The 24,711-nt window shown below is 38.0% G+C and overlaps 3 protein-coding genes across 3 annotated transcripts; 1 reads left to right on the top strand and 2 right to left on the bottom strand.

Annotated features, from left to right (window-relative positions):
• Nucleotides 1-4,021: 4,021 nt before the first annotated feature.
• Nucleotides 4,022-4,954, bottom strand: LOC131829621 (olfactory receptor 10D3-like). The gene has a single exon (XM_059171615.1). The coding sequence runs from the start codon at nucleotides 4,952-4,954 to the stop codon at nucleotides 4,022-4,024; it is 933 nt and encodes a 310-aa protein (XP_059027598.1).
• A 15,772-nt stretch (nucleotides 4,955-20,726) lies between these two features.
• LOC131829562 (olfactory receptor 10G9-like) lies at nucleotides 20,727-21,275 on the top strand. The gene has a single exon (XM_059171494.1). The coding sequence runs from the start codon at nucleotides 20,727-20,729 to the stop codon at nucleotides 21,273-21,275; it is 549 nt and encodes a 182-aa protein (XP_059027477.1).
• Nucleotides 21,276-23,545: 2,270 nt separating this feature from the next.
• LOC131820488 (olfactory receptor 10G9) lies at nucleotides 23,546-24,481 on the bottom strand. Its single transcript, XM_059156144.1, has one exon. It carries the CDS (start codon nucleotides 24,479-24,481, stop codon nucleotides 23,546-23,548), a length of 936 nt encoding a protein of 311 aa, XP_059012127.1.
• Between the last annotated feature and the right edge of the window lie 230 nt (nucleotides 24,482-24,711).

The raw sequence follows: 24,711 nt of genomic DNA, 5'->3' as shown, positions 1-24,711 counted from the left end.
GGAAAGAACCAAGATGCCCTTCAACAGACGAATGGATAAAGAAGATGTGGTCCATATACACTATGGAGTATCATGCCTCCATCAGAAAGGATGAATACCCAACTTTTGTAGCAACATGGACGGGACTGGAAGAGATTATGCTGAGTGAAATAAGTCAAGCAGAGAGAGCCAATTATCATATAGTTTCACTTATTTGTGGAGCATAACAAATAGCATGGAGGACAAGGGGAGTTTGAGAGGAGAAGGGTGTTGAGGGAAACTGGAAGGGGAAGTGAACCATGAAAGACTATGGACTCTGTAAAACAATCTGAGGGTTTTGAAAGGGCGTGGGGGTGGGAGGTTGGGGGAACCAGGTGGTGAGTATTAGAGAGGGCACGGATTGCATGGAGCACTGGGTGTGGTGCAAAAACAATGAATACTGTTATGCTGAAAATAAATAAATTTTTAAAAAAAGACTATGACTGAGGTGTCAAAAAATGAAAGGAGTCTCTAGTCCAGCCATTCAGAGACACCTATTCCTTCCATAGTTTTAAGTGAGCTGAATTTTCCCAAAGGTAAGGGAAAATGGTTTTCTAGACTCTGATTCAGAGACAGTAGTTGCTAGCTCTTTCATGGGTTTGAATACAGATAGAATTTCTCAGGTTTAGAACAGATCGCAGAAAGGACATACTCTGCAAGAGAACTATGTGAGGTGAAATAGAGAGATGGAGAGATATTAGGTACAAATTTTTATCTCAGAAAAATTGTAGACTATTTGAGGAAGTAGGCCATTCATTAAAATTGTTTCTTTTCCTTTTTAAAATAATGTTTATTTCAGTGAGGTTCCCTGTCAAATGGAAAGCCTTCTTTTTCCTGAAAAACAGGAACACCAAGTAACTACTCAACTTGGTGTATAAGGCATTTTTAAAATATTTTGAACAATATTCATCATATTTCATTTTATAAAGGGCCATTCCTTTCATTGGAAGGGCACCATTTCAGTTTATTTCACAGTGCCAGCTGGGAGGACTGATAGTGTTCAAGTTCGTCAAATGTGGCATTACAGAAACAGAAACTAAATAATATATAGCAATATAGTTAATATCCCTAGTCTCTAGACAAATGCTATAGGTTTCCTTTTTTGCTGAATTTTCTATCTTTCTTTCTTCCTTGGTCCTTGTACTTTCACCTATACTTGAGTCTTCACAGTCTTTTCTTTTTTTTTATTCAAAGCCTTTATTCCAATCATGTATTGTTTGTTCCAAGTCTGTCTTGCCCAATATGTTTTGTCCTCTGTAAGGACAGAGATTCTATCTATCTAGCGTACTACTCCATCCTCTTTGGATAGCACTATATCAATATATAAATAGTAAACTGCCAATAAATATTTGATGTTACCCTGATGGCCGTCCTTCTGACTTAATTGTATTCTGGACTAGTCACTAATTGAAATATTAAATAGTAACTTATGAATCATGTAACTACCAAAATGATGATGATCTAAGAACTCTTATAATTTGGATTTCTTACTGATAAGTGAACAATTAAAGCAATAAGAACTATCTGCTGGTAGAAGAAATGGATCATTGTAGAATGGGAGGTTTGGAGAAAGTATCACAGAAATGTTTGAGGATGAACAAGAACCCAACATTTATGTGGTTCTCATAAAGGCAGAAAGAATTATAATGGACATTCTAAATCAAGAAAACCACGTAAAGAAATATGTATGGCAGGGTATGTCTTTAGCAAATGAAATAATCCCAAATGAAGAATTACAATTAGAAAAAAAATTTTATGTAAGTTAGACATATAACTGTGAGGGAGCACTTTTTTTTGACATTTGCTTCAAAAAGTAGAGCCTAATTTCCCATGGGAGGTGGGCTAAATGTACTGACTTACTTCTAACAGGAAGAAAATAAAAGCAGGAATCTTGTACATGATTTGGGAAAGTTTTTCATAAAAAGCTTTGCAGCTTCCTGTTCAGACTTTCTCTTGGATCAGCCACTTTGGTAGAAGCCAGTTGCCATGTCGCGAAGACATGTAGATGACTATATATAGAAGATGCCCAGGTACTGAGTGAGAGACAGTGGCCTTCTCCCAACAGCCATGTAATGAGCCATCTTGGAAGCATGTCCTTCAGCCCCAGTTGTGCCTTCAGATGAGTGCAGCCCTACCCAACAGTGTGCCTACAACCTCATGAGAGATCCCAAGTCAAGACCACACACTAAGTTACTCCAGGATCCGTGACCCTCAGGAACTTTATGAGACCATAAATGATTTTGTTTCAAACTGCTTAGTATCTGAGTAATTTGTTGTACTATAATACAAATGGATACAATACACAGATAGTGCCATGGATTCAGGAACATTCAAATAAAGTAAATAAGGTGGCCCTTGACTAATAAAGTAGAGATATTAGCAACTGTTAGAGTAAATCAGCTAGTTTTATATAAATACTTGATTTACATTATAGACAGGTAGATGTCGCTCCCACAAATACTTCTTCCCTTTTACACTTTGCATAAGTAATTTAGTGGATGCTCTGTTCTGATCCCATCTGACACTAGTCAGATACACAGTTTTAAGTTAGCCAGGCCATGACCAACTGAATGGATATTACAATGGGGTGGAAAGGAGTTGAGGTTCTTATTTTTCCATCATTGTTTATCTCTACTTATATCACCCAGAGCGCTTTCCTCATTATGTCCAATGCCTCACTATTTGTCTCTCCTGCAGTTACTTAATGTCCTTGTGCCTCCATTTTCTCACATATAATTGAGGAGAGTAAATGTATCCACCTAATAGAGATGCTGCTCAGATTACATTAGTTAATATGTGCAAAATATTACATGTTAATGTGCAAAATATTGGAACTGTAAATGATATATAAAAAGCAAGATATAAGGGTTAGTTTGATTATACAGAATTTATGATTTTTCACTGCTTCTTATAAGGCAGTGAAGGTTTAGTTCCAGATTCAGACTCCTTTGTGACAATACTTCTCTGACTTCACTTCTTTGTGTCAATACTTATCTGATGAAGATAGGTTTCTTCATCTTTAAAAGAAAGATATCACAGTATTTACCTCTTAAGATTTTGTGAGTTAACTTAGTCAATACATGGAAAGCGCTTAGAACACCATCATACACATGGTAAGATTTTTCAATGGTAGCTTACTTTTCTTGATGTTTGAATGGATGACTGAATAGATAGGTAATTGGCCTGAAATTCATTTGATGAAATGTTAAAATTTAGGTGTTGAAAGATATAAAAATAAATAGTAAATATTGTTAATGGCTCAATTTCAATTAATTACAGATATATTTTCAAGAAACAAAAAATATCTATAGTGTATAGAGAATTCTGGCTCAAAAACCTCTCCTCTAAAATTTACAGGAATCCACTCTTTTATCTTATAAGAATAGATTAATGGTCAGCTTCTCACTTGAGACAGAATGAGTAAATTTCAATGCCAGACATCTCTGAGGGCCAAAGGAATAAAGCTCCAAATGGAATTTTTGTCTAATGGGAGCATATCATTAAAGCCAAAGTTATAAATTAAGTTTAAACCTAAATTTACCAAACTGTGCGATCCTGCTTTTAAATTTTATAGCATGTCAACCATGAAACCTAGCTTTGTTGAATGACCAGAGACAGACCATAACAGAATAGAGTAAGGCGTAAGAAGGAAGGATGGGAAAAAGAGGGAGGGAAGGAAGGAAGGAAGATAGGCCATGGCTTCTAGAAACTTGAAGATTTGTGGTAATTGATCAAACCAGAGTTCCAACAAGTACAGCCTGTGTGAGGCAGAAAAAGTACATTGTTTTGGCAAATTAAAAAGAGATAAGGCTGGGTTAATCTGGAAAGTTTCCATGTAGGATTAATTCAGTGGCTCCAGGGACCCCTACCACGTGACTGTCAGGACTCCTAAGGAACTGGTAGTAACTTTGCCCAGTTCACTATTTGGCCACAATCCCATTCTAAGAGTAGTGGATGAGAAGCAACTTCACAAAGAATTTCGGAGAGGAATTACCCCTATACCTCATGCCCCCGAAATGTGGGCCATTTGAGTGAATACTTTTCTCAAAGCCAATTTCACATCCTTGTTTCTTAAGGTATAAATCAAAGGGTTGAGAGAAGGAGTGACAATATTATTCAACACCTGAATAACAGAATCTAGCCAGGGGCTGGACGCAGGCCTGAGATAGATGAGCATCACCGGGCCGTAGAACAAGAAGATTGAAATCAGGTGGGCGCTGCAGGTTGAAAAAGCTCGGCGCCGGCCTTCAGAGGTGCTGATTTTCAATATGGAAAGGACGATGTGACCATAGGAAGTAAGGATAAGGAAAAAACATGTAAGAGTCACAACATCCACGTTAGTGAAACTCACCATCTGAGCTAGAGAGGTGTCTGCACAGGCCAGGGGCAGCACCACCGGGATATCACAGAAGAAATTGTCCACCTCATTGGGGCCACAGTAGGGTAGCCTGAAGACCAGAAATGTGAGGATACTTCCATGTAGACAGCCACCCAGCCAAGTGCCCAACGTCAAGCCAGTGCACACCCTAGGATTCATGATGATGGTGTATCGCAAAGGGTGACAAATAGCCACGAAACGGTCATAGGCCATCACAGTGTACAGGAAACACTCAGTGCCCCCCAGGAAGTGGTAGAAGAAGAGTTGGCAGGCACAGCCCTGGTAAGAGATGGTCCGGCTTTGCCCCATGAGATAGAGCATCATTTTGGGGGAACTCACAGAAGGGAAAAAGATGTCAAACACAGACAGGTTTCCCAGGAAGAAATACATGGGGCTGTGCAGGGTGGAGGAGACCAGAATAGTGAGGAAGATGAGCAGATTTCCCAGCAAGGTGAAGAGATAGAAGGCCAAAAATAAGACAAAAAGCATGTTCTCCAACCCTTCAGTATTGGGAATTCCCAATAGGGTGAACTCTGTCACAGAAGTGTAGTTCCGCATGTTCGCACAGCGGGGCATCCTGGAGAAGTAAAGCAATAGTTGTGACAGATCACAAATGACTGTGAAAGTACCTTCTGAGTAGAATTATTTCCGAGGCAAGGGCTACAAGCAACAGGGATCCAAAAAAGGAAAAGGAGACCAACACTAATCTGGCCCTGAAGCTAAGTCATGTGTCACTTCCAGCCTGTTTTTTCATGTGTTAAATTAAATCACAGAGTAATATATCTTTATAGTTGGCAAACCTCTTGCAGGAATCAACTCTTATTATCAATTTTATAATAGTTTCTCCCAATCTGATTTATCATCACACAAACTGATGCATTTCTCCAAGGAAAATTTGTCATCAGGTAGCCGTCTTATTTTAATTATCAGCCAAGTTGTAATCAGTTGGTGGTAAATAGGCCCCACTTATTTTTACCTTCAACAATACTCTTTCCATTCTCAAGTGTTTATATTCAAGAAGAAAACTAGACCATTCATATTTATAAGCTATCCACTCACTAGAAATGTATCTTTCTGAAGCTAGACTTTATTTATTTACTATAGAACTCACAAATCTAAATTTCAATAACATTAATATCATTAGCTTTATTAATGTCAGCAGATAAACCTAAAAAAACCCCTTGATTATATTTTCAGAAGGACAATATCTCTTTCTGTTCATTTGTATCCAATTTTATGTTAGCCTTCCATATTTGTCATTGGATATAACTGATTTCCCTCTGTGATCAATATTTGTTCATAGGAAATCATCTGATAAATATATTCATACCAGCTTATAAATTGCTGATCTGTTACTATCTCCTGCATTATCTCCATTTTAACAAGGATAAAGTCTCATGGACAAAAATCTCAATAAGTAGAATTTCTAGCAAGAATAAGGAAATAGAGAAAATAAGAGCTCAGCAGACCATTCTTGAAATCAATCTATAGAGCCATGTACCCCTATATAAAGCTTGTCCTGCTCAAAGTGTTTGAAAAGATTATAATCCCAGCAAAGATAGACAGGAAGACAAAAAGACTCTTTTGCAGCCCCAAATGCAGTTTAAATATTAAGTTTAAGACATAACAAGTGATTCAAGCTCAAAAACATTCATTTTTTTATCAACTTGCTAGAAATATAAAGATGAATAAAATGAAGTATTCTTCTTGTAAAATCTTACTCAAGAGGTACATAAAATTGGTTATAAACCTGACCCTATCTCTGCCTTTCACTAATACTGGGGCCATAAACAATTTATTTAATATCTCTGGGCCTCATACCTTGCAAAAGAGTAATGGGTCATAATACTGTCTGCCTCATAAGGTCTTTGTGAGGATTGAATGAGATAATGAACATGAAATGGTTACCTCAGTGCTTGACACTTTGTAGTAAATGTTCGATATTAGTTGAACAACCAACCTTATGCATGTAAGACTGTGATAGTATGGGTGATAGTATGGTAATGACAAAAGCAAATGTGATGGAGATATAATTAGAAATGGATTTGAAAAAGATCTGTGAGATTTGAAAAAGCAGACAAAGCATAAACATGGTCAACTGATTTTTGAACAAGGAGCAAAGGCAATACAATGGAGAAAATATGGTCTTCTTAACAAATGTATCTGAAACAACAGGGCATCCATAGGCAAACAAATAAATCTAGACACAAACTTTACACCCTTCACAAATGAATCACAGAGATAAATGTGAAATACAAAAGTATATATAAGATTCCTAGAAGATAACATAGAAGAAAATCCAGAAGACCTTGGATATGGCAATGACCTTTTAGATATAGCACCAAAAGCACCATCCATTAAGGAAAAAGTTGATAAGATGAACTTCATCATAATTTTCAAAAATTCTGCTTTGCAAAAGACAGTCAAGAGAATGAGAGGACAAGCCACAGACTGGGAGAAAATATTTTACTAAAGATATATCTGATAGTGGACCATTATCCGAATTGTACAAAATCTTAAAACTCAATAATAAGAAAACAAACAACCCAATTAAAAATTGGGCCAAAGTCCTTAATAGACACCTTACCAAAGAAGATGTACAGATGTCAAATAAGCATATGAAAAGATGTTTTACATCATATGTCCACCAGGGAAATGCAAATTAAAACAATAATGAAATATTGCTACAAACTTAATAGAATCAGCCAGAATCCAGAACACTGGCAACACCAGATACTGGTGAGACTGTGAAGCAGTGGGATCTCTCACTCATTTCTGGTGGGCATGTAAAATGGTACAGCTGCTTTGGAAGACAGTTCGAGGGTTTTTCACAAAACTAAACATAATCTTACCATACAATCCAGCAGTCATGCTCCTTGGTATTTACTCAAAGGAGTTGAAAACTTACATCTACACAAAACCCTACACATGGGTATTTATAGAAGCTTTAGTCATAATTGTCAAAACTTGGAAACAACTAAGACCTCCTTCAGTAGGGGCATGAGTTGATAAACTATGGTACATTCAGAAGTGGAATATTATTCACCACTAGAAAGAAATGAGCTGTCAAGCCATGCAAAGATACGGGGGAAACTTAAGTGCATATTACTAAATGAAGGAAGCCAATCTGAAAAGGCTACATACTGTGTAATTCCAACTTTATGACATTCTGGAGACAGTAAAGAAACTAGTGGTTGCCCGGGTTTGAGGGCCAGGGTAGGATTAATAAGAAGGGTACGGATTTTTAGGGCAGTAAAAACACTCTGTGTGATACTAAAATGGTGGACATATGTCATTCTATATTTTCCAAATCCATAGAATGTACAACACTGAAGGTGGGCCCTTATATAAACTATGGACTTTGAAAAATTATAATGTGTTGATACAGGTTCATCATTTAACAAAGTACTACCTGGTGGGGAATGTTTGATAATGGGGCAGGCTGTACATATGCCAGTGACTGCAGTATATGGGAAATCTCTGTTTTCTGTTCACTTGTGCTGGAAACCTAAAATTCCTCTATAAAAAAATAAGTCTTTCCTTGAGAAAAAGGAGAGAAAGACACTCAGGTTAGAAAAATGTTATTTTCATTAGATCCACAAGAGAGTATTAGGTAAATAATACCGGGAGAATTAAAAGATCTCTTTGTTGACTAGAAGTGCATAAACTCTCCCTTTAATCTGAAACTTTCTGTTTCTAGATCAACAACTGAATTCACAAAGGTCTGCCCCAGGAAATATTGTAAATTTCACAAATTACCTTAGATTCACTTTTGAAATATTTCTCAGTCCTCCCCTGCTGTCCGCGCTCAATGACTCATCTCCATCCAAACTTATTTTCAAGAAAGAATGTAACATCAGTCGAAAAAAAAAAAAGATTTTCTAAGACCACATGTTGCATAATCATAAAGTCATTTGGAAAAGGACTAAATTTCCATCACAGAAGATTTTCAAGCAGAATTTATAGGCTCATCTCTTGGGGAAATGAATGAAGAAATTAATTCTCCTGCAAAGGAAGGTAGACAACATGTTTTCCTCCAACTGGAACTTCTAAAACTTAGTATTATTAGCTTTTTATAAATTTTGTGTTTCATTATCACCACATTCACTGAAATCTGCCTTTTATGCCTTCATCTTCAATGAAGGAATGAAAATATGCCCCTGTTATAGGAAATTCTCTTATTGATAAGAAAAGTGGATTGATATTGATAAGATGTCAAGAGTAGGTATAATTTCCAATTTTTGTACCTTCTGCAAAATAGATTCACAAAGAATCCATCCCCTTCAATTTCACCACCTACTCCTACAAACCACTTTCCTGCCACACAAACACACTTTAATCTGACTTCACCCCTTCATTTCTTTCTGAGGGCAGACTTACTATGGGTCTCTGAACTCAGCCACATCTAAGAATTTTCTTAAGTTCCAGGATTCTCCTTCTTCGGTTGGTTGAGGAGGGGAAATGAGCAGGACAAATACAGAGTGGAAACAGGACAGAAAGAGAGACAAGAATCGTATAAGCAGAACAAAAGTTAAAGAGAAGCAGGCAAAGTTTTAAACACATACCAGCTAATGAAAAACACATTTAACATGGTAGAGGGATTTTTCTAGTTTCTAGGCAAGAAGAATGTGTTCGTAAGGCTAAAACCCTATTTTGTTGTAGGATGCCACACACAGAGGCAAGGTTTTGCACTCTCTGCTCTAAAACCTAAGACACATAGATTCTACACTCAGCCCTGCTGTGTAGTCTGACCCTGAAATTCATGATTTATGTTTTCAACCTGGAGAGTTTCTTTTGAGACATATCCCCAGTGGCCCAATACTCAGACTTACAGAGCATGAATGAGCAAAGGGAATAATTAGAGTAATTTCTCTCCTTCCTCGTACCCTCTTCCATTATTTACCTCATTGTTTCATAATGACATATACTCATCATAAAAGTAGCATTGCAACTTTATATGTTTTTTGGTAAATATCCAATAAAGCAAGAAAATATACCACAGTTCCTCTGCCTTACCATTACCAATGTTAACAGTATGGTGTTTTCTTACCAATCACTGAACCACATGGTTATGGTATATTTTGAACTACATACAATCATACCACATATGTAGTTTTGCATGTCTCCCTTTTAATTTCAATTTTTAAATTAACAGGTTTCCTTATATTTCCCAAAATAAATTAAGCAGGTAGGTAGATAATATATAAAGTACACTGTGATAAACCTCTTAGCTCATACAGTTATCCATATTTGAGATCTTATTAAAAACAAGCTAACCTATAGGATGCTGGGGTGGCTCAGGACGTTAAGTGAATGACTCTTGGCTTCAGCTCAGAACATGGTCGCAGGGTCATGGGGTCGAGCCCCATGTCAGGCTCCTCAGTGTGGAGTGTGCCTGGGATTCTCTGCCTCATTCTCCTTCTGCTCATACCTCTACTCATTTGCTCTCTCTCTCTCTCTGGTTAAATAGATAAAATCGTTAGAAAAATAATAAGCTGACCTAAATAGAAATGCCATAAGAATTAATGAATATTGTTTTATTTTTAAAGATTTTATTTATTTGTCAGAGAGCGAGAGCGAGAGCGAGCACAGGCAGACAGAAATGGCAGGCAGAGGCAGAGGGAGAAGCAGGCTCCCTGCCGAGCAGGAGCCAGATGTGGGACTCGATCCCAGGACGCTGGGATCATGACCGGAGCCGAAGGCAGCTGCTTAACCAACTGAGCCACCCAGGCATCCCAATGAATATTGTTTTTTTAAGACTATTGGCAAATTACTTACTTTGTTGGCAGCCGTGCTTATGAGGGCCAATTTTACCAGCATTATGTAATAACATATTTAAAAGTTGCAGTTTTTATCATAAGCAATTGACAACCAACTATTTTTAGATATTAATTTTTAGTAACTCTTAAGGCTAAACATGTTTACAAATGTCTATTTATTATTTTTCCTTATAGCAGCTAAAACAATGTGTTGATGTTAGGTTAGACTAACAGAGAAATGGAATAGAAGAGAAAACATAAAAACATTTTCCCTGAATATACGGATAATTGACTTTAAGTCAAAGCTGATATGGAAGATCATGGAGAAATTTTTTTTTCAATAAATGATGCTTGGACAACTCAGTCAATAAGTAAAAGATACATTTAATCTCTTGCCACATACCTTTTACAAAATCAATTCCAGGATTTTCTAAATTCTAATCTGTAAAACAAGCAATACAGCTTTGTAAATTAAACTGAGAAAAGTTTTTCTGACCCTGATACAGAAACTAGTAACAATAAAGTAAACATTGATAATTTTGGTTGCTTTCAAACTAAGAACAACATTAAAAGAATGAAAATGAAAATCAAAAAGAAAAAGTGAAAATCAGAGGTGTTATTTATAGTACATATTACTAATAATGACTCATATCACAATATGTAAAGAACTCCAATAGTGTATATTTTATTTTATTATTTTTTTATTTTTAGTATGCATATTTTAAAAACAAGCAATTCAATATGAAAGCAGGCAAATGACTTGACCAGTCTTCACCAAAGGAAAATACAAATAGTCAATGGACAATAACAAAAATATCTACTCCATCTCTTGAAGAAATAGGGAAATGAAAATTTATATTGCAATAAAATTTGCTTAAATATCAAAATCATCAATTACTAGAACTTTCACATTGTTGAAGGGACTATAAATTTATAGAACCACTTTAGAAAATAGTTAATTATTTTTGTATAAGGTGAGAGATATTTCCCTCATAAGACAGAAATTTCTTTGTAGAAACCCATGCACATGTGGATCAAAATAATGTATGCATATTCAAGGCAGAATTTTTGCCATAGCTAAAATTTGAACACACAAATGTCTACCAAGAATATGCTTTGCAATGTAATAATACACATCAATATAAAGAATGAATTTATAACTATGATGTAGTTATAATGTAAAACACAATTTTAAATAATAGAAACTAGAAATTAAGTAGTAGCACATGATCCCACAAATATACATTCTAAAAAGACAAAGTTTAGCAATTGTTTAGTAGTAACTTCAAAATTAATAAGAAATCAGAATTACAGTAGAAGTCATGATAGTTGAATGGGAGAGAACTGACTTCAAGGAAGGGATATGTGAGGGCTTCAAGATTGTGAGCTACATTTAATTTCTTAATTTGTGTGGTGGTGACATTAAGTGTTTGCTTTATAATGAACTTTAACTGTACATTTATGCTTATGAGCTTTTATCTAGATAAGTTATATTTCACAACACAAGCAAATGACTAAACTAGAAATTAAAAGAAATTTTATAAAAGTTTAAATAAATTAAAAATAAAAACAGTTAAATTATCTGTTTTCTATTCTGGCCTATGATATGATAACAGGGACTGGGACTGGATTTATTCTCCTGGTCTATGTGTTTGTTTTTTTTTTTTTTAATTTTTTATTTTTTATAACATATATTTTTATCCCCAGGGGTACAGGTCTGTGAATCACCAGGTTTACACACTTCACAGCACTCATCAAAGCACATACCCTCCCCAATGTCCATAATCCCACCCCCTTCTCCCAAACCCCCTCCCCCCCAGCAACCCTCAATTTGTTTTGTGAGATTAAGAGTCACTTATGGTTTGTCTCCCTCCCAATCCCATCTTGTTTCATTTATTCTTCTCCTACCCACTTCTTAAGTTGCATCACCACTTCCTCATATCAGGGAGATCATATGATAGTTGCCTTTCTCTGCTTGACTTATTTCGCTAAGCATGATTTCTGCAAAGAAGACATCCAGATGGCCAACAGACACATGAAAAAGTGCTCCATATCACTCGGCATCAGGGAAATACAAATCAAAACCACAATGAGATATCACCTCACACCAGTCAGAATGGCTAAAATAAACAAGTCAGGAAACGACAACATGTATGTGTCTGTTTTTATGCCAGTACCATGCTGTCTTGGTGATCACAGCTTTGTAATAAAGCTTGAAATCAGGTAACGTGATGCCCCCAGCTTTATTTTTGTTTTTCAACATTTCCTTAGCGATTTGGGGTTTCTTCTGATTCCATACAAATTTTTGGATTATTTGCTCCAGCTCTTTGAAGAATACCGGTGGAATTTTGATCGGAATGGCATTAAAAGTATAGATTGCTCTAGGCAGTATAGACATTTTAACAATGTTTATTCTTCCGATCCAAGAGCATGGAATGATCTTCCATCTTTTTGTGTCTTCTTCAATTTCTTTCATGAGTGTTCTGGAGTTCCTCAAGTACAGATCCTTTACCTCTTTTGTTAGGTTTATTCTCAGGTATCTTATAGTTCTTGATGCTATAGTAAATGGAATAGATTCTCTAATTTCCCTTTCTGTATTTTCATTGTTAGTGTATAAGAAAGCCACTGATTTCTGTACATTGACTTTGTACCCTGCCACATTGCTGAATTGCTGTATGAGTTCTAGTAGTTTGGGGGTGGAGTCTTTTGGGTTTTCCATATAAAGAATCATGTCATCTGCGAATAGAGAGAGTTTGACTTCTTCATTGCCAATTTGGATACCTTTTATTTCTCTTTGTTGTCTGATTGCTGTTGCTAGGACTTCTAATACTATGTTGAACAAGAGTGGTGAGAGTGGGCATCCTTGTCGTGTTCCTGATCTCAATGGGAAGGCTGCAAGCTTTTTCCCATTGAGGATGATATTTGCTGTGGTTCTTTCATAGATAGATTTGATAAGGTTCGGGAATGTTCCCTCCATCCCTATACTTTGAAGCATTTTAATCAGGAACGGATGCTGGATTTTGTCAAATGCTTTTTCTGCATCAATTGAGAGGACCATGTGGTTCTTCTCTCTTCTCATGCCATAAATATAAAACTAGAACAAAAAGTATAAAAACAGGTATGTTCAGCTATGAGACAATAGGCAGAACAAGACTGTAACAGAAGAAAAACAAACGGCGTGAATACTTCTGCTGGGAGGCACATTCTAGACTGTAATAGGTGAAGAGGATATGCCAATTGTCTTTCAGAAAATTGAATAAGTAAGACATTTTCCTACACATCCTATAACCCCAACATTACCTTGATACAAAAAACTAGTGAAAGACATTGCAAGAATAGAGCTATTGATTAATATCCTTTATAAACACAAATACAAAAATTCTTAACAAATTTTATCAAATCAAGTCCTTGATATTTCAAAAATAACTATACATCATGATCAAGTGAGGCTGATTCCAGGAAGGTAGGTTTGGTCTGACATTTAAAACTCAAGCAATATAATTTACCATATTAATAAACTAAATGATCGTCACAATAGATGCAGAAAATGCATTTGACAAATTCCCAAATGTATCCCTGATAAACACGGCAGCAATTAAGAATACAAGGAATCATTTTCAACATATTAAAAGAGAAAAACAAAACCAAAAAAACTACAAAAAACTCACACCTACCTTCATACTTCATGTTAAAATTACACAACATTTTCTGCCTAAAATCAGGAGCAATATGAGGACAATTAGGCAAGAAAGAGAAGTAAAAGTCATCCAGATTATAAAGAAGAAGTAGACTATCTACATGTGTAGACAACATGATCATCTATATATAAAATCTGGTGAAATATCTAAAAAAGCTACAAAAACAAATAAATGAGTTTAGCCAAGTTGTAGAACATAATCATTATACAAAATCAACTGTATTTCTATTTATTAGCAATGAATAATTAGAAATTGAAAATGTTAAAACTACCATTTAAAATAGCATCAAAATAGAAGATAGGGATAAATCTGACAAAAGATGTGCTAGAAACCTGAACATGGAAATGATACAACATTATTGAAAGAAAGGAAAGAGACTCAGTGTTCATGGTCAGATATTGTTAAGGGGCCAATTCTCTCAAATTGATCTATAGATTCAGTGCAGTTCTTCTTCTTTTTTTTTAATGATTTTATTTATTTATTTTACAGAAAGAAACACAGTGAGAAGGGAACACAAGCAGGGGGGAGTGGGAAAGGGAGAAGTAGGTTTCTTGCTGAATAGAGAGCCTGATGCTGGGCTAGATTCCAGGACCCTGGGATCATGATCTGAGCTGAAGGCAGATGTGTAATGACTGAGCCACCCAGGTGTCCCTGGTTCCTTTCTTTCTTTTTTTTTAAATATTTTATTTATTTATTAGAGAGAGAAAAAAATGAATGGGGGGGTGGCTGAGGGAGAGAGGGAGAAGCAGGATTCCCATTGAGCAGAGACCCCAATGCGGGGCTTGAACCCAGGACCCCAAGATCTTAACCTATGTTGAAGACAGATTCTTAACCAACTGAGCCACCCCAGTGCCCCTGGATCAAGTTTTCTTGGTTTCACAAAGCCCTTTTCCTGCTAATTAAGACATACATTAGTTCTAGTAGGAACATGTATTTTCCCCTTCTTTATTTATATTAATTCAAGCTTTAAAAAATCAACTTTCACAGAAAATCTAAATGTGTTCTAAGAAGGTACAAAGGCAGCAGTCCCTGAGAAAAAAGAAAATCTCTGAATCAGACAAGTGAGGTGGCATCCATACTTGAAAAACTTACAGTCTGCCAAGCCCTGGAGAGAGAAAGTTTAATTAGTAAGATGTTTATCTTGGGGGAGGAATACTCCAGTGGTCTCTGGGGTAAAGAAGTTTCAGAGCTCCTATTCATACGGGTCATAATCACCAGAAAGTAAAAGATTCATCAAGGATACTATGAACCTCACCAGAGAACTGTCCCTTTGAGGATGAAAGCTCTTATTTTCTACCTTTGAATTTCAGGAAGAAATCAGAGGAAAGAACAAAACATAACTATATCTTCCCAAGACAAGGCATTTTCTAACCTAGAGTGTCGTGATTATTTACTTAAAAATAAATTGATTAATAAATAATAATAATTAATAATAACAAATTAATTTTCTGCTAAATAAAATGTTTTCTGGAATGTTGGCCTGTCATATATAAAACCAAGCTAAACAAGGCATTTGGAAAACATTCTGAGTATTTATCATCATGGAGAAGCATGATCCTCATCCAGAAAGACTCAAGGGTCAAGGCAATATCTCCTGAGGTGTCAAATCCATTTTAAACTCTGTTATTTAAAATGTTTGTTTTGGTGGCTCAGTCGTTAAGCATCTGTCTTCACCTCAGGTCATAATCCCAGGGTCCTGGGTTCGAGCCCAGTATCCGGCTCCCTGCTCAACAGGAAGCCTGCTTCTCCCTCTCCCACTCCCTTTGCTTCTGTTCCCTCTCTCACAGTCTCTCTCTCTCTCTCTCTCTGCCAAATAAATAAATAAATAGACAGCATGGTACTGGCATAAAAACAGACACATAGACAGAATAGAGAGCCCAGATATGGACCCTCAACTCTATGGTCAAATAATCTTTGACAAAGCAGGAAAAAATATACAGTGGAAAAAAGACAGTCTCTTAAATCAATGGTGCTGGGAAAATTGGACAGCTATATGTGGAAGAATGAAATTTGAACATTCTCTTACACCGTACACAAAGATAAATTCGAAATGGATAAAAGACCTGAACGTGAGCCAGGAATCCATCAGAATCATAGAGGAGAACATAGGCAGTAACCTCTTCATATCAGCCATAGCAACTTCTTTCAAGCATAACAAATAGCATGGAGGACATGGGGAGTTAGAGAGGAGAAGGGAGTTGGGGGAAATTGGAAGGGGAGGTGAACCATGAGAGACTATGGACTCTGAAAAACAATCTGAGGGTTTTGAAGGGGTGGGGGGTGGGAGGTCGTGGTACCAGGTGGTGGGTATTATAGAGGGCACGGATTGCATGGAGCACTGGGTGTGGTGCAAAAATAATGAATACTGTTATGCTGAAAATAAATTAATAAAAAAATATATGCCTCCAAAGGCAAAGGAAACAAAAGCGAAAATGAACTTTTGGGACTTCATCAAGATCAAAAGCTTCTGCACAGCAAAGGAAACCATCAACAAAACAAAGAGGCAACCCACGGAATGGGAGAAGATATTTGCAAATGACAGTACAGACAAAAGGCTGATATCCAGGATCTATAAAGAACTCCTCAAACTCAACACACACAAAACAGATAATCATGTCAAAAAATGGGCAGAAGACATGAACAAACACCTATCCAAAGAAGACATACAAATGGCTAACAGACACATGAAAAAAATGTTCATCACCACCAGCCATTAGGGAGATTCAAATCAAAACCACATTGAGATACCACCTTACACCAGTTAGAATGACCAAAATTAACAAGACAGGAAACAACATGTGTTGGAGAGGATGTGGAGAAGGGAAGCCTATCACACTGTTGGTGGGAATGCAAGTTGGTGCAGCCAATTTGGAGAACAGTGTGGATATTCCTTAAGAAATTAAAAATAGAGCTTCCCTGTGACCCTGCAATTGCACTACTGGATATTTACCCCAACGATACAGGTGTAGTGAAAAGAAGGGCCATCTGTACCCAATGTTCATAGCAGCAATGGCCATGGTCGCCAAACTATGGAAAGAACCAAGATGCCCTTCAATGGATGAATGGATAAGGAAGATGTGGTCCATATACACTATGGAGTATTATGCCTCCATCAGAAAGGATGAATACCCAACTTTTGTAGCAACATGGACGGGACTGGAAGAGATTATGCTGAGTGAAATAAGTCAAGCAGAGAGTCAATTATCATATGGTTTCACTTATTTGTGGAGCATAAGAAATAGCACGGAGGACATGGGGAGATGGAGAGAAGGGAGTTGAGGGAAATTGGAGAGGGAGATGAACCAGGAGAGACTATGGACTCTGAAAAACAATCTGAGGGTTTTGAAGGGGCGGAGGGTGGGATGTTGGGCCAGCCTGATGGTGGGTATTGTGGAAGGCACATATTGCATGGAGCACTGGGTGTGGTGCATAAACAATGAATTCTAGTACACTGAAAAGTAATTTTAAAAATTTTTTTTTATGCCAGTACCATGCTGTCTTGATGATGACAGCTTTGTAATAGAGCTTGAAGTCCGGAATTGTGATGCCACCAACGTTGGCTTTCTTTTTCAATATCCCTTTGGCTATTCGAGGTCTTTTCTGGTTCCATATAAATTTTAGAATTATTTGTTCCATTTCTTTGAAAAAGATGGATGGTACTTTGATAGGAATTGCATTAAATGTGTAGATTGCTTTAGGTAGCATAGACATTTTCACAATATTTATTCTTCCAATCCAGGAGCATGGAACATTTTTCCATTTCTTTGTGTCTTCCTCAATTTCTTTCATGAGTACTTTATAGTTTTCTGAGTATAGATTCTGTGTCTCTTTGGTTAGGTTTATTCCTAGGTATCTTATGGTTTTGGATGCAATTGTAAATGGGATTGACTCCTTAATATCTCTTTTCAATAAATGGTGCTGGGAAAATTGGACAGCCACATGCAGAAAAATGAAATTGGACCATTTCCTTACACCACACACGAAAATAGACTCAAAATGGATGAAGGACCTCAATGTACGAAAGGAATCCATCAAAATCCTTGAGGAGAACACGGGCAGCAACCTCTTCGACCTCTGCCGCAGCAACATCTTCCTAGGAACAACGCAAAAGGCAAGGGAAGCAAGGGAAAAAATGAACTACTGGGATTTCATCAAGATCAAAAGCTTTTGCACAGCAAAGGAAACAGTTAACAAAATCAAAAGACAACTGACAGAATGGGAGAAGATATTTGCAAACGACATATCAGATAAAGGACTAGTGTCCAGAATCTATAAAGAACTTAGCAAACTCAACACCCAAAGAACAAATAATCCAATCAAGAAATGGGCAGAAGACATGAACAGACATTTCTGCAAAGAAGACATCCAGATGGCCAACAGACACATGAAAAAGTGCTCCATATCACTTGGCATCAGGGAAATACAAATCAAAACCACAATGAGATATCACCTCACACCAGTCAGAATGGCTAAAATCAACAAGTCAGGAAATGACAGATGCTGGCGAGGATGCGGAGAAAGGGGAACCCTCCTACACTGTTGGTGGGAATGCAAGCTGGTGCAGCCACTCTGGAAAACAGCATGGAGGTTCCTCAAAATGTTGAAAATAGAACTGCCCTATGACCCAGCAATTGCACTATTGGGTATTTACCCTAAAGATACAAATGTAGTGATCCAAAGGGACACATGCACCCGAATGTTTATAGCAGCAATGTCCACAATAGCCAAACTATGGAAAGAACCTAGATGTCCATCAACAGATGAATGGATCAAGAAGATGTGGTATATATACACAATGGAATACTATGCAGCCATCAAAAGAAATGAAATCTTGCCATTTGCAACAACATGGATGGAACTAGAGCGTATCATGCTTAGCGAAATAAGTCAAGCAGAGAAAGACAACTATCATATGATCTCCCTGATATGAGGAAGTGGTGATGCAACATGGAGGCTTAAGTGGGTAGAAGAATAAATGAAACAAGATGGGATTGGGAGGGAGACAAACCATAAGTGACTCTTAATCTCACAAAACAAACTGAGGGTTGCCGGGGGGAGGGGGTTGGGGAGAAGGGGGTGGGATTATGGACATTGGGGAGGGTATGTGATTTGGTGAGTGCTGTGAAGTGTGTAAACCTGGTGATTCACAGACCTGGGGATAAAAATATATGTATATAAAAAATATATGTTTATAAAAAATAAAAAAAAAAAAAAAAAAAGAACATAATAAAAAAAAAAATTTTTTTTAATTTTTTAAATAAATAAATAAATATTTTTTTAAAAAAAATAAAATGTTTGTTTCTATCACTTGTTCTTCCTGTGGTTTTGTGTATGCAAGAAGAACAAGCATCTTACTTGTCAAAGACTGAGAGTTTCTTTAAATTTTGAATTTTACCTTATGACCCAAACTTAGTTGTTAAATTGGTAAGTAGCAAAATTGGCAAAACCTCAGCACTTTTCATTGATGAGAATTCATCATTTTGCTTTTCTTCTTCTTCAGCTTTCTCTTATACTGCTTAGTCATGGCTGCAGGATGAGCTTTACATGGTTTTATGAAACACTCAAATTTCTATAAAATCACAGTAAATAGAGTTTTCTTGATAAAACATAACATTTACAACTCTGAGCTGAAACAACAGAAAAAGCCTGTTTTTATCAGATACACCAGAATGGAGACATGTCGCTGCCATGACTCTATATGGCAGAAGAACCTTAGAAATTGGTAAAGAAATGCTCTTTTTCTATCAGAGAGTTCCAAGTGTTGAACCAAATTCCTCTTCATTTCTTCATCCCTCTTTATGTGTTTTCTCATTCAATGTATATTTTCGAGGACCTTCAGATCACTCAAAAGAAAGAGAGAAAGAGAAAGGAGAGAGGAGGGAGGAAGGAAGGAAACTGCTGTCTGAGCCCTGGAATAATAGAAATCCTAGAAAAAATAAACATTATTTCAGACTACATATTTTTCCTTTATTTTTAAAAGAACATTGGTGTCTGTTTTATAGCAAATATAAATATTCTGTCTTAGAACTCAAAACCCAAGCATGCGGTTTGGACTCCTTTACTAATTAAGCAGATGTAATGCTTCATGGCCCCTCAAAATACATTCTGACATGATCTGATGATACTTCAGGGGGAGGATGAGGAATAATAAAATTTATAAATAGAAATGAACATCGGATGAGAAGAGGTGGGGAACAGGACCCTTATTATTAACAGGACCCTCTGACCATTATTCTTGAGGCTTGGGTCAGATTTCACAACTGGTTAGGGGGCTATGATCATTGCTTCGCATTGAGCAGATGAAACCGTGAGGCTAAGCCCTTGCTGGGGTCCCACCCTGACACAGCTGCTGCTTCTCAGGGAGTTTTATGAGGGCAGTTTTCTCAGGCATTATGGATGAAGCTTTCTTTAGAAATCTGTATTTATAGTGGAAATCCTCTGATGATGATAGACTGCATCTGTATATAATGCTGTGGTTTGTACACGTGTGTGCATGTGCTTGTGTGTACTTTGTGTGGGGAGGGAGGTTAGTGAGGAAAAGAGAGAGAGAGAGAAGTCTGGGTAAAGACTTACCCATGGAAGAATATGCCAACTCTGGAAAGTTGTTGCTTCTGGTATAACTTTTTTAATTTTATCAAAAATAAAATATGCAATTTACCCCTCTTTTCTACTTGGCTGATTGGGGTACTGTGATAAGGAAGTGACCAATCCTCCTCAAAGTCCCATGAAAGTGAAAATGCCATGTAACACAAAAATGACAATTACATTTTGTGTTTTCTATCAGTTAAAATGCAGTTACCACAATATATGATCTCAGTAAATGTTGTGTTTGCTTTCTTTCCAGTAAGGACAGAGCTCCATATATGAAAAGAAATGACCAAGATGAGCATAGTGATAACATTCTTCCTCATGGGTCGTCCCCATGCATCAGCACTGGACATCTCCCTCTGGGGAATCTTCTTGGTGATTTATGTACTCACTGTAGTGGGGAACCTCCTCATCCTGCTGGTGATCAAGGTGGATTCCCACCTCCACACCCCCATGTACTACTTCCTGACCAACCTGTCCTTCATTGACATGTGGTTCTCCACCGTCACTGTGCCCAAAATGCTGATGACCTTGGCATCACCAGAAGGCAGGGCCATCTCCTTTCCCAGCTGTGCGGCCCAGCTCTACTCCTTCCACTTCCTGGGGAGCACTGAGTGTTTCCTCTACATAGTCATGTCCTATGACCACTACCTGGCCATCAGTCACCCACTCAGGTATGCCAGCATGATGAGTGGGAGGACGTGTGCCCTCCTGGCCACCAGCAGGTGGCTCAGTGGCTCTCTGCACTCTGCTGTCCAGACCATACCGACATTCTGTCTGCCCTACTGTGGGCCCAGCCAGATCCAGCTTTACTTCTGTATGATTGAATGCTGAGTAACTGTCAAATATGAGTGTGAAATAATAACATTTAGAGACATTAAAAAATGGAAAGCTTCTACCACTACAACAACCATTTCAAGTAACTTCAAAATATATAACACAGTAATAAAACTCATCCAGATATGAGCATTTGAGATATAGGAAGGAATAGAAAGTTGAAAAAATCAGAACTCTAAGCAAATCTGAATAACGATTGTATCATTAAAAATAATGTTCTGTTCTTGAGCTTAAAAAGTCATGATTTGTAACTTCTGGTTTCATCTCCAACATGTAAAGAGTTGAAATCAGTCCCTCGCCTTATTAAAACAAAGCGAATTGGGATACACTGAAAATCAAGGCTTTTCTTGGACCCATCAGAGAGCTGAGGTCACAGGGCAAACTGGCCTGGGACAGTGATATGTAATTAACATACAGCAGGCTGCCCATTGTGACCTTGCTCTTCTGTGTTGATTTTAGAATGTGGTCTACCTATGAATGGTTGTCAAACTTTGTTACTGATTTCAAATACTCTCATATCACATTGTCTCACGTATGAATATACTGCCAGCAGACAGCCTTTGGAGGAGAACTAAATAGAATTCCTCCCATGTCTCACCCACTAACAGCTCACTCCATGAGAGCCCTGTGCCTTCTGTTTCTATCAAATGATCTGAAGTGCTATCAGTAGGGCATCTGACTCCCTGACACTTGTGCACAAATTCCACAATTTTCAAAATTCTAAGATGACTTTCCATGGCCCCTGCTGACTGTGGGTGAACTAGAGGAATAGAGAGTGATAGCGAATCTGTAGGGTTTCACCAATGTCTCCTTTGATCTAATATGTATGGCCCCTGGTCACTGTGATAATATGGGTATCCAAACATGAAAACATAAAAATAGTTTTTTATGTCCGTCAAAATAGTTTGATAATGACAACTTTGAAGAAGGATAAGGCCCTTATTTATACCCATTTTGAAAATGTTCTCACATCCTGACTTTCATTCTCTCAATTGAATGAATGAATTAATGACTAAAATCTCAAAAAATATTTATTATGAATCACTCACTATCACTCAAACCACTTCTATATATTCATTTAATCCTCATAACAGTATTTTGAGAGAGGGTCATTTTTGAGATGGAAAATTAAGGTACAGGTCACAGAATTATTTCAAAACTGGTTTGAGACAATATTTGCTTTTGTTTGGGTGCAAGTATAGCATTTCCTTTTTTTCTGATTTGTAAAAGAAATGTTGAAATCCCATGAACAGGTTACTTAAAGATATTTTCATTTTTCTACCTTCCACATAGGAAACATCATTGGCCCCAGCTTGCAGTGTGGTGTTTCTGTCCCAGACCAGGTTGTAGTTTGGTACAGCTGGATTTCCAAGACCCTAAGAAGGCAGGAACAGGAACTCCCTGAGCAGACAACCAGCTGCCACCAGCTGCAGTAGAAGAATCAAGTGTTGAATGGTTTGGTGCTAACTGTGGACATCTGGTCAGATAGCATAGGAAATCAAAGTCAGAATATGTGGTGGAGATGAATGGTTACTGTCCTTCCCTTCCTCTTGATCTGCCTCACCCAGCCTGGGAAACTGCAGGACCCTGGCAAGGTGGCGGTTGTTGGCAGTTCCTGAGAGGAGCACGTCAGTACCACAGCCTGTCCCAACACACCCACCTGGAGAGTTAAGGAGCTACTCAGAGCTTAGAGCTCTTTCAGTGTGGGAGCAATGAACACAGTCATGATGTGCCAGGTGGAGGGGTGGTCACACACAAACACAGATGTGATGGAGAAGGCAGTCACACAGCTGCAACCATGAATCAGTGACTCTGATATTTTCTGCTGTCCTTGGACACTATGCTTAGGAGTATAATTCCCAAGTTGTATACATAAACCTCAAGCAAAAATTTTTTTAAAAAGCATATTACAAACTTACGTAGATGACTAAAGCAACCCTGGTGTCTGAGTTCCAAGCAGAATACAGAATTTTTAAGAAGGCAAAACAATGTTATATGTCAACTGTAGCTCAACAAAATGGAACAAAAGACACAGAAAAAATTCACAGAGAAAAATTTGATAGACCAAAACTTAGGAAGTTCATCATCAATAAATTTTAATTCCAATTTTTAAAAATTCCTCAGACAAACCTGTGAAACAAATATTTCTGAGTGGATGGTTTTGGAGAACACTTAACCCTGAGAACTACACATGTATATGTTGCACCTTGGTGACTGAATTATATTAGTATTTTTTTAGAAAAATGATGATATCTACTTTCCAGTGTTTATTTGCTCCGGGAATATGTTACTATGTGTATAAGCTTCCATAGAGCTTTCTTCACTTCCTTGTTCCTCAGAGTGTACACCACAGGGTTTAGAAGGGGTGTCAGCACTGTGTAGAAAACTGCCACAACCCCATCCACAGCATCCCGGGAGCCTGGCCTCAGGTAAATGAAAACACAGGGAACAAAGAAACAAAGGACCACAGTGCAGTGGGAGGCACAGGTCTGAAAGGCTCTGTGTCTCCCCTCTGAGGTGCGGATCTTCAGGATGGACCAGACGATGGACACATAGGACAGCACTATCAGGAGAAAGCAGCCCAAGGCCACAACCCCAATGTTGACAAAGATCACCATCTCATTGACAGAGGTATCTGCACAGGCCAGCTTGAGGATGGGAGGGGCATCACAGAAGTAATGCTGGATCTGGCTGGGCCCACAGTAGGGCAGATGGAATGTCAGTGTGGTCTGGACAGCAGAGTGCAGAGAGCCACTGAGCCACGTGCTGGTGGCCAGGAGGACACACGTCCTCCCTCTCATCATGCTGGTATACCTGAGTGGGTGACTGATGGCCAGGTAGCGGTCATAGGACATGACTGTGTAGAGGAAACACTCAGTGCTCCCCAGGAAGTGGAAGGAGTAGAGCTGGGCCACACAGCTGGGAAAGGAGATGGCCCTGCCTCCTGGCGACACCAAGGTCATCAGCATTTTGGGCACAGTAACGGTGGAGAACCACATGTCAATGAAGGACAGGTTGGTCAGGAAGTAGTACATGGGGGTGTGGAGGTGGGAATCCACCTTGATCACCAGCAGGATGAGGAGGTTCCCCACCACAGTGAGTACATAAATCACCAAGAAGATTCCCAAGAGGGGAATGTCCATTGCTGGAGCATGGGGAAGACCCATGAGGAAGAACGTTTTGACGAGGCTCACGTTTGTCATTTTCCACGCCTTTTGTGTCTCTCCCTATGGAAATAGAGAGAGCACCCAGCATTTAACTGAAAAGTGAAAACCCATTTTCGTGTGTCAACTTCATCATTCCTGGCAGATAATGCAAGAGTTATACTCCACTTGCTTCATCATCATCCTCTCTTTCTCTCTCTTTTTTCTCTCTGTCTCTTGCACACCCACAAACACATGCACACACCAATGAGGCACACACAGATCTACGC

The sequence above is a fragment of the Mustela lutreola genome, chromosome 1 (genome assembly GCF_030435805.1).
Source record: "Mustela lutreola isolate mMusLut2 chromosome 1, mMusLut2.pri, whole genome shotgun sequence".
Classification (NCBI taxonomy): Eukaryota; Metazoa; Chordata; class Mammalia; order Carnivora; family Mustelidae; genus Mustela; species Mustela lutreola.
This window is presented reverse-complemented; position numbering and strand designations above follow the sequence as displayed.

What these genes read in the sequence shown, in the direction of transcription:
- LOC131829621 (XM_059171615.1), bottom strand. Translation starts at nt 4,954, where the DNA reads ATGCGGAACTACACTTCTGTGACAGAGTTCACCCTATTGGGAATTCCC.
- LOC131829562 (XM_059171494.1), top strand. Translation starts at nt 20,727, where the DNA reads ATGACCAAGATGAGCATAGTGATAACATTCTTCCTCATGGGTCGTCCC.
- LOC131820488 (XM_059156144.1), bottom strand. Translation starts at nt 24,481, where the DNA reads ATGACAAACGTGAGCCTCGTCAAAACGTTCTTCCTCATGGGTCTTCCC.